General features: G+C 36.9%; 2 protein-coding genes across 2 annotated transcripts; both read left to right on the top strand.

Annotated features, from left to right (window-relative positions):
- Positions 1 to 496: 496 nt before the first annotated feature.
- LOC138904645 (uncharacterized) lies at positions 497 to 1,291 on the top strand. The gene has a single exon (XM_070193152.1). The coding sequence runs from the start codon at positions 497 to 499 to the stop codon at positions 1,289 to 1,291; it is 795 nt and encodes a 264-aa protein (XP_070049253.1).
- Positions 1,292 to 7,024: 5,733 nt separating this feature from the next.
- Positions 7,025 to 10,676, top strand: LOC104109565 (U-box domain-containing protein 4). The gene is made up of 2 exons (XM_009618897.4): positions 7,025 to 7,514; positions 9,445 to 10,676. The coding sequence occupies exons 1-2, from the start codon at positions 7,195 to 7,197 to the stop codon at positions 10,295 to 10,297; spliced, it is 1,173 nt and encodes a 390-aa protein (XP_009617192.1). The 5' UTR covers positions 7,025 to 7,194; the 3' UTR covers positions 10,298 to 10,676.
- Positions 10,677 to 10,954: the final 278 nt, after the last annotated feature.

Here is a 10,954-nt window from a genome sequence, read left to right as displayed (position 1 = left end):
TCTTCAGGTCCCCAAAACATATCTCTCTGAACCTTGTCTTCTGCGGCCGCACAATAATTGTGCGGTCCGCACTTTGTGAAGGAATTCTGACAGTGGCTCTTCAGAGTCTGCGGCTGCACACGGTATTGTGCGATCCGCACTTTGGTCCATTTTTTCTTATTTTGGTTCTTGTCTAATTTTTACTCCTTCTTAGTTGATTTTCATTTCTTTGGCCCGTTTCCCAATATTCATGCAAGAAAGCACATTTCATTAGTTTTCGATAATACCTTTAAGCATTTTTGAGTTAAAACATAAGTAAAAGAGAGCAAATAAGCAGTAAAAATCTCTACTTATCAGGTGACACCATTGAACACTGTCAAACATCCACCAAAACATCATGAGCAGGAAGGAGGTCAGCAAAATTCATTCCAAATATTGGACAGGCCAGAGTCTAGCACAGTGTTACCTAAGAGCCCACCTAGAAAAGAGGGCAGTACTGACTTACCTCTCTCAGGATATGGATAATATTTTATGGTGGAATGTTAGGGGCCTCAATGCCCCTAACAAACAAAAGGAGGTAAAACTCCTTTATAGTAGAGAAGGAATTGGTTTGGCAGGTCTAGTGGAGACCAAAATAAAAGGAAGCAAGATTGAGCAAGTTGCTAACAAATTGTTTGAAGGATGGGGGTCTATGACTAATTTAGACTACCATCCAAATGAAAGAATATGGTTAGTTTGGAGGACAGACTACTCTCAGATAAGAATGGTAAGTGGTATGGCACAGGCAATTACATATGAAGTGGTGTATAGATCATTACAAAAAATAATGATGCTAACAGTGGTATATGTTTTCAACACCAAAGAGGAAAGAAGAACTTTGTGGAATTATTTAGAAGCAGTGGGTGTAAATGTTAGTCAACCATGGATTATAATGGGAGACTTTAATGTTGTATTGCACATGGATAATCGAATTGGGGGCAATCCAGTTAGTATGGCTGAAGTTAAGGAATTTAATGAATGTGTGGAGAATTGCGGACTTCTTGAATTTCCAAAACAGAGGAGCAGGTATACATGGAATGATAAACATGGTGGAAGCATAATTTTTTCAAAAATCGACTGGGTATTTGTGAACTCAGAATGGCTGGATAGTATGCCTGACTTTAGTACTACTTTCCTGCCTGAGATGATCAATGATCATAGTCCAATGAAGCTATCTATGCTGAACTCCCCAAAGAAAGGAAGGAAACAATTCAAATATTATAATGTGTGGTCTAGTCACCCTTTATTTCTGGAAAGGGTAAAAGCTGGATAGAACTTGAGCATAGAAGGATGTCAAATGATGAGGGAAGTGAGGAAGATGAAACTGTTGAAGAGTGATCTGAGGAAGATGAATGGTCAATATTTCAGAAATATACTTACTGAAGTGGAAGATGATAGACAAGTTCTGATGCAAGTTCAGCAGACACTACAGAGGGATCAATATAACAAACAACTACAGTAGGAGGAAAAAGAGGCACATCAGAAATTCAGAAGATCATCTTACTTGGCTGAACTCTTCCTGCAACAAAGGAGTAATGCCACATGGATAAAATTGGGAGATGATAACACAAGGTATTTCTTCTCTATAATTAAACATAGGAAGCTGCAACAAGCTATTACCTAGTTGAGGGATAAATATGGCAGGCTACAGTCAGACCATAAAGATATTGCTCAGATACTAGTGGACTTCTACAAAGACCTACTGGGAAAAAAGAAAAGGAAAGAACTAATGCATTTGGAAGTTTTCTAAAGAATGGAAATATTTTATCTATAGAGGATCAGTTAAAATTATTAAGACCTTATACAACCAAGGATGTAAATGAGGCAATGTTTGGTATTGATAGAGATAAGAGTTCGGGGCCAGATGGCTTTGGAAGTGGATTCTTCCAAGATGCTCGGAATGTGGTAGGAGAGGAGATAATATGAGTTGTACTAAAAATTTTTGAGAATGATAGGCTGCTAATACATATCAATTCAACTGTAATCACACTGATACCTAAGGTGGAGATTCCACAGAATGCAAGCCAATTTAGACCCACATCCTGTTGCAATGTCCTTTACAAATGTATATCCAAAATGATATGTGCAAGACTTAAGGACATACTTCCACTGATTGTGGATAAGAATCAGGTAGCATTTGTTGAGGGTAGATCACTCATTCACAATGTGCTTATATGTCATGACCTCTTAAGACACTACAATAGAAAGACATCATCTAGGTGTCTTATGAAGATTGACTTGAGGAAAGCATATGATATGGTGATTTGGGATTTCATTGAAGAAGCTTTAAATGGATTTGGATTCCCTAGATCAGTGACTCAGTTGATCATGATTTGTGTAACCTCTACAAAATTCACAGTGAAGGTTAATGGGGAAGGATTTGGCTTCTTTGAATGGAGAAGAGGGTTGAGGTAAGGCGATCCTCTATCACCACTTTTGTTTGTATTGGTTATGGAATATCTCACTCGAGTGCTGAAAAGAATGAGTGATCTGCCAGACTTCAGACATCACCCTCTGTGCAAGGCTACCAAGTTAACACACCTGATTTTTGCAGATGACTCGATGGTCTTTTGCAAAGGAAATTTAGCATCTATAACCAGAGTGATGGAAGCATTAAATGACTTTAGTGCTGTGACATGTTTGGTGGAAAACTTAGAGAAGTCAAACATCTTTCTAGCTAGTATGGAAGAGGATGAACAGGCTAGGATCTTGCAATATACAGGATTCTCTAAAGAGACACTGCCTATCAGGTACTTAGGATTGCCCCTTTCATCTATGAAGTGGAATAAAATAGAGTGCTTTCAATTGGTGGAAAAGATAACAGCAAAAATAAAGCAAGCCTATGCAAAGAACTTTTCCTATGCTGGTAGATTACAAGTGATCAATGCAATATTGTTCTCTATATATAATTTCTGGGGTGCAGTCTCCATCTTACCTCAAAGTGTATTGAAAGAGATAGACAGGAAATGCAGAGATTACCTGGGGGGGCAATGAGGAGAAAAGGAAAATGGCATTAGTTGCGTGGGACAAAGTGTATGTACCTAAAAAATATGGAGGACTAAATATTAAAAGCTACAGAGAATGGAATATAGCATCTGTGGGCAAACTGTTTTAGCAAGTGATTGTGAAGAAAGATGTGTTATGGGTGAAATGGGTAAATGAAGTGTATATGAAGACAAATGGAGATGTCTGGAATCACACTTCACCACAGGATTGTAGCCGGTACTAGGAAAAAATGAATGCCCTTAAAGACACGATGAAGCAATGGTATCATAATGGAGAGTATGTCATGACTACTAAAGGTGAATACTCTGTTAGCAAAAGCTATCTAACTATGCTAGGGAGTCCTACAAAAATGAATGTTGCAAATCTGGTGTGGAGTACTATTATGCTGCCTAAACAAAGAGTAATTTTATGGTTGGCATATCAAGAGAGGCTGCTAACAAAGGAAAGATTGCAGAGACTACAAATGCCTATTCATGATGACAAATGTAGCCTATGCACAGAGGATACTAAGGAAACACAGCTTCACCTGTTTACCACATGTAGTTGGATCAAAGTGGTAAGAAATGCTATAACAAAATGGGCGTGGATTCAACTAGCAAAGGCAGATCCAACAACTAGCTTACGATGGATTAAGAAAAGGAGATGGAAGCAATTCAATAAGGAGATAGCTGCTGCAATTGTGGGAGCAACTATATACTATACCAGGAAAGCAAGAAACTAGAAAATATTTCGAAACATAGATGTAATTACATATTTTGTAATAGGGCAGATACAAAGAGAGATTAAGGAAAGGATAGAATGGATAGGGAATATAAAGAGAGTTAGGAAATGTCGGAGTGTGATACAAAGGATTTGTAAATAGTGGTTTTTTGTTATTTCGGAGATTCAGAGATTGTAACAACCTTCATAGGAGGTGGTTATAGTAGTGATCGCTCCAACAGGTTGTAAAGAATCATTTGGTTTGTTAACGGTAATATTTTACAGTTATTATAAATAAAAAAAAATTAAATAGACCAAATAATAATTAATGCGTATGAGAAAATGCTATGACTTTATGTAAAGAAACTCAAAAACTGTTGAATGAATAGACGCAAGAAAAGTTTAGTCAAACGGCTGCCAATTACGTTTTAAGCAACGAACGCCAAATAGAAGAACTATTGGCCATTGGGTTCTCGAATTGTTATAAATGACAAGAAACACAATGCAAAAGGATTAATACTACGTTAAAGTTAAACCGACGAAAAAGTTGTGTCGTTAGGTAAAGGCATCTCAATTCTGACCCCAAATCTAACGATCTATTTGTCTAAAATGGAGACCCCCCCCCCCCCCCCCCCACCTCTCCCCTCCCCCGGTCGGCAATTACCGCCGGGCAACCAAACCAAAGCCCATTTTTGTTTTATATGAAACTATTATTATTTGAACTCTAAATTCTTTTTAAATAAATAACTCAATAAAAATTGAATTTACATTTTACAAAAATAAATGTTCTAACTCTCATACTACAAAATTATCATTTTCCGTGTGCAATTTCTTTAAAAAAATTCCTTCTTTTTCTTTTTTGCTTTTATAATAAGGTATATCGAGATTTTATGTGGTACACGATTGATTATAAAAGTGAAAAATCATTTCAATATAAGTGCCAATACCTTGTTTTTTTTTTGTCGGTTGCGTTGTATGCGGTTGTGAAAAGATAAACGGGCACTAGCTTATACCTATATTTTATTGCTACGTATTCTATACTTTTATCTGTACGTTCTTCCTCTGATATTTGAGAAAGAAAGAAAAGGTGGCTTCAGAAAAAAAGTGAAATCGCACTGATTTTGCACTTGGGCCTATTCGTTCCACGTCTGAAGATGCCATTTCTTAATTATCGAATTGCTTTTAATAAATGTTGAAGGTTCATACTTAAAAGGAGAAAAGCTGTGTGTGTGTGTGTGTGGGGGGGGGGGGGGGGGGGGCTAAAGAAAGCTGAAAGTCAATTACTTTAGAAAATTGATTGTTTTTGTTGAGTAAAATAGATGAAAGTAAGAAGCTGCAGATTTGGGAGAACTATAAAATAGAACGGCGGGTTAGAAAATGATATTCTGAACTAACTATACAAACACAAAGTAGTGCAATAATAATCCACGTATAAAAGGAGTTTAACTTATTCGTAATTAAAATATAATTTTTGTACACTATCAAGTTAAATTACAACAACAACAACCCAATAAAATCTCACTAATGGGTTTTAGGGATTGTAGTGTGTACGCAGACCTTACCCCTATCCCGAATGAGTAGAGAGGCTGTTTCCGAAAAATCCTCGGCTCAAGAAAACAAAAAGACAAAAAGAGACAATATTAGTATCACCACAGAAATCATAGAAAAAATAGGAACAACATGAAACCCATAAGAAAGAGGCCAAGCAAAAGCGATAGCGCAAAAGCGATAGTTAGTAAATAGGTCCTGCACTGAAAAGTGAAACAGTAAGACACCACATTGCCACTAGCTATCTTAAACACAAACCCTAACAGACTGGTCTCCTAACGGTACGAGGTAAGGAAAGATTCAACTACCTCCTAACCTACAACCCTAATACTCGACCTCCACATCTTCCTATCAAGTGTCATGTCCTCGGAAATCTGAAGCCTAGCCATATTCTGCCTGATCACTTCTCCGCAATACTTCTTAGGCCGCCCTCTACCTCTTCTCGTGCCCTCCACTACCAGCCGCTCATATCTCCTTACCGTAGCATCTAGGCTTCTCCTCTAAACATGTCCGAACCATTTGAACCTCGCTTCCCACATCTTTCTCAAGTTAAATTGACATGGACAAATAGGTAACTATTTATAGTAAATGTAATATTATAATATGAAAGATAGAGGGAAACGGACTATAGTTAGAAATTACATTGATAGTGTAATTCGTAATGTTATCAATATAGATAATTCAAATTCTTAAAAAGATATTATAAAAATCTACAAAATCCTCTTTGTTGCAACTTGAACTTAAGATTTTGATACTTTGAAATTAACTAAAGCCCCAAGGATGTTGCTTGTGTCAATTCTATAAGCTTATGTTTCGAGAGAGTTGAATCAAAATATTGAGGTTGTTGAATCTTGATCTTGCTAAAGCTAAATCAGCGGCTCAAAAGGTGAACATAACGTAGGATTATACAACTCGTATTCCCGAAACTTCTTTCTAGAAATGTCCAAGTGCCTTTCTTATTCACAGTAACTTTCGCTTTAATCTTTTGGAATAGAGGTGGATTTGCACCATATAAATGGCTAATAGGATGGATAGAATCTTTACGCCTTTAATTAGGTCATTTAAGTTCCAAATGAAAAAGAAAGAAAAAAATTGGTTGAGATAGCTTTCTTATGCGAGGTGAGTCTAAATTAGTTAGAGCCCTAATACAAGTATCGAACGTCGGGCAAAAAACAAAAAAGTAAATCTATAAAAGTTATAAGATATATTATACCCATACTGAATTTCTATGTGATATTTGTACGTTTTTTCTTTCGTTTTGATTGGACTTTACTTAAAAAGAAATATCAAATCATTTTTTATTTAAGGGTATAATAACAGTCAATAAAATAGGATGGAAATCGTGAAAGATTTGGATTTAAATAATAGAGATAAAAATTATTAGGTGATATTTGTCTCTAACTTAATAATCAGAGACAATAGGTAGGCACGATTGGATTTATAACAACAAATGCCCTTAACCAAATTATTGCAAGGATGAATAAGAAAAAGTGAGGAGTAGACTTTGATACAGTAATAAGTAAATTTTCCCTGATATGGATAAAGATTAAACGTTGCCAAAATCACACTCCAATTAGGCTATTAACCGAACCAAAAAGAAGAATACTACTACCAAAGACGAAACAACTACCAAAAGCCGTTGAAAAGAAAGCGAAATCCGTCTGCTGTCCCCACAAGTCGGGCCAAAGGTGGTGGGTTCTTATAACTGTTGCTTAACGCCACCGCACCCCTCCTTTTACTTCCTCTCCTCTCAACCTTACGTTTTTACAGCAAACTACCTTACTTCTAGTATTACTTAAATAAACTTGTCCCTTTCCTTTTAACCTCTTTCTATACTCTCCCCTTCTGAGCTTTAAGTAGCTCAGATATTTATTTTCTCTCTCACTCTTCTCTATTTTTCCCAATAATTTAGCACCCAATAATATGGGTTCGGAGGGCGAGAATTGTGTGCAGCTGAATACTACTGGTGCCGGTGCCACCGACGGTTTGTTAGATGGTGATATTAGGCGAACGACGTCGTCTTCGGCAGTTCAACAAACCCTTTTTCTCATTCATTCCGATGACCTCACTTTGAAAGTTCAGGCGGCTAAGGAGATCCGCCGTCTAACCAAGACTTCTCAACGTTACCGCCGTCATTTCTCTAACGCCGTTAAACCCCTCGTCGATATGCTCTGTTCTGAATCTTTTGAGTCCAACGAAGCTGCTCTTCTTGCCCTCCTTAATCTCGCTGTTAAAGATGAAGGGTGCGTTTAATTTCTGTTTATTAGCTTAATTAAGTGTTTGGATTTGATTATTGCTAAATTCTGATTTCAATTCAATATTGGCTTGTGAATTTTCTTGCTAGTTTTGATTTTCTTTGAAGTGCTTTTGATTGAAATTATTGTTTTGGAATTTTCAGTTTTCTATCACTTTCTTACTTTTCGTTTCTACTTGTACATCTTTTTCCTCGGAATCAGTGTACTAGTGAGGGAAGTTGATACCTTTCTTCTTGTTTATGCCTTTTTCATCTTTATTTTTCTTTATGTTTACTGTTTTCTTTCCCCTGCTTTATTTGGTTGCTGGGAAAAGTTAGTGACAGCAGAAAGTTGGTCTTAAATTTTTAGTATTTCAGGTTGTGGAAATATGTGACCTTGAAATTGGTGGGTATTGTAAATTATAATTTAAAGAATTCAACTTTTAGTGGTAAAGATTGAAACTTTAATTTCTAAATGCTAGTTTTCTTCTGTGCTTCCTTCAGATTCTTCTTCTTTTTTTTTTTTTTTTTTTGAGTTTTTGGAATAAGCGATCAAACTGAACTTGTGATTCAGTTTAATTCTGGGTCCAATTCTTGAAGCATCAAAATGTACTAGGATAAAGAATTGGCTTCCATTTACTTGGATAAATTGAACAGAATAACTGCAGTAGTTTCAGACTTTTGATTTGTTCATTAAGATTATAATACTCTTATTGCCTCTATCTAAAAATGAAATTAAAGTTAATACTTAAAAGTTAGAGGCATATTTACTCCAAATGCTTTTCGATCGCATCCCTTGGCATCGGATGCTTTAAGTCAGATTGCTTAGATTTGAAGGCGGGGCTGTCCTTTTATCCACATGCTTTCTTTTATTTTCTTCTTTTTAATTCTTTGACCCATCTGCTTGTCTCCCTTTTGCCTTTCTTTTATCTTGTTTGTGAAGCTATCACATGGATTGGATTCCTTGCTCTGATAAAGAAATTCTGCTCTTAATTTAAATATTCTATTTGTACTATGATTCCTTGACAAGGTGGGTTGCTCTGATGGTAAGCACCCTCCACTTCCAACCAAGAGCTTGTGAGTTCGAGTCACCCCAAGAGCAAGGTGGGGAGTTCTTGGAGGGAAGGATGCCGAGGGTCATTTGGAAACAGCCTCTCTACCCCAAGGTAGGGGTAAGGTCTGCGTATACAATACCCTCCCCAGACCCCACTAGTGGGATTATATTGGGTTGTTGTTGTTGTTGTTGTTGTTGTTGTTGTTGCTGATATTTTAATAGCATTAATGTATTTATAAGAATATAGATTTGCGATCACTCAAAGGGATTTCTTTTTTAAATAGTTATGTATGGGGAATATCAAGATTTCATTTTAAGGTCAAACGATCCTTTTGTGATTAGTACTTTGGTATACTGTAAACTACGTTAGAGTATGGTGTTGCTCTGCAATTTTTAATGCTTTTAATCTTATCTGTTCATTGTTCCAAAGTGCTAAATGATTTAGATCCAATTGTACGATATCGACACTTTTGTTATTTGACCATGAGGATAAGTTTGTTTATTCGACAATGAAAGGGAGTAAGAACTTGCGTACTTCCAAGTAAATTCATCTAGCTCTTTGTAATATTTTGGCTCAAATCCATTTATTGTATCATTTCAATCAGGAATATAAAAACTACGTTTTTATTTTTAAAGAAGAAATCAATTCTAGAGAAACCACAAACTTAATGAAAGGAGAGGCAGATTTGTTGCTTTAGATATATATGACTGCTGGACTGCTTGTTTTTCATCAGATACGGAGTATATTTACTCTCTCTATGCTCTAAGCTAACGAAACATTGAACACTGAATTCTGCCAACTTCACAGTTTTGTAGTGTGCAAGTATTAAGCATTAGAGCTTCGAACTTTGTTATTTGACTATTTTATTTCATTTTTGACCTCCAGAAACAAGATAAGTATCATAAATGCTGGTGCTCTGGAACCCATCATTGGCTTTCTTCAATCAGAGAATGCAACTCTCCAGGATCATGCTACTGTTTCGTTGCTCACATTATCTGCTTCTCCTGCCACGAAACCCATTATTAGTGCTTCTGGTGTTTTCCCTCTACTTGTGGAAATCATAAGGCACGGCAGTTCGCAAGCTAAGGCTGATGCTGTGATGGCTCTTTCCAATCTGTCAACTTATCAAGATAATCTACTCTTAGTTCTGCGGGCACAACCAATTCCTTCTACAGTTTCTCTGCTTAAATCTTGTAAAAAGTCTTCAAAAACTACTGAAAGGTGCACCGCTCTGATAGAATCTTTGGTGTGTTATGAAGAGGGTAGGAATGCATTGATATCTGAAGATGGGGGAGTGCTTGCAGTGGTGGAAGTGCTTGAAAGTGGATCTCCTCAAAGCCGAGAACATGCTGTAGGAGCTCTCCTGACAATGTGTCAAAGTGATCGCTCTAAATACCGAGAACCAATTCTCAGAGAAGGTGTAATCCCTGGGCTCCTTGAGCTGACTGTTCAAGGAACAGCCAAGTCTCGGACAAAGGCACAAACACTTTTGAGGTTGCTGAGAGATACTCCTTACCCGAGGTCTGAGCTTGAGCCTGACACATTAGAGAACATTGTCTCCAATCTTATATCTCAGATAGATTGTGAAGAGCAATCGGGAAAAGCAAAGGAGATGCTCGCTGAGATGGTACAAGTTAGCATGGAACAGAGTTTGAGACATTTACAGCAAAGGGCGCTGGTATGCACTCCAGCTGATCTTTCTGTTCCTAGTTGTGTCTCCAAAATTACTTCGAAATGATAGAATCTTACCTTTGTTTCTTCTCGTATCCCTTTTCCTCTCGAAACAAAGGCTTGTGTGAGATTGGTTCTCTGTATTTGGAACGCTGCATAGATACTGAAAATTGGCAGTCCGGGCCCTTAGATAGCTGCCAGGTGACTGTTTAGTGCTCAATAATTTGGAAAATTATAAGGTCTTAGAAAGTATAGCTTATGAACATGCTCTTTGTAACATAAATTGGTGTTTTGCAGTTTATACAGCTAGTGAAGGTTTCCTTCTTCTTGAATCATGGTTTTCATGATTGTAATTATGTGATTGAGCGGCATGCTTGTAAGTTGTAACCACTATCCTGTACAGGAATTTCCACTTGTTTACTAATCTATATGTCATTTCAGATGTAGTCTCTAGCTATATTCAGATTGATACACTTTCTAAGCAATAGGGCTCTAATGTTGCAATCAAGCTTTACATAGGTGCAGGTTATTTGTTGGTAATTTTTGCTTATAATTCAAAACTCCATTGCTTTCTTGATTTCAACCTCCCCATGTTTTAGTGAGTGTGGACCAAGTATATTCTAAGTGAAGCTTGTTTGGCTCTGTTTCTGTATCTATTTGGAGTTGATTGGATCAATCTTGCTTCTGTCAGTGTACAAATAAATATTTTACAGGTTATTCACCC

Source organism: Nicotiana tomentosiformis, chromosome 2 (genome assembly GCF_000390325.3).
Source record: "Nicotiana tomentosiformis chromosome 2, ASM39032v3, whole genome shotgun sequence".
Lineage (NCBI taxonomy): Eukaryota > Viridiplantae > Streptophyta > Magnoliopsida > Solanales > Solanaceae > Nicotiana > Nicotiana tomentosiformis.
This window is presented reverse-complemented; position numbering and strand designations above follow the sequence as displayed.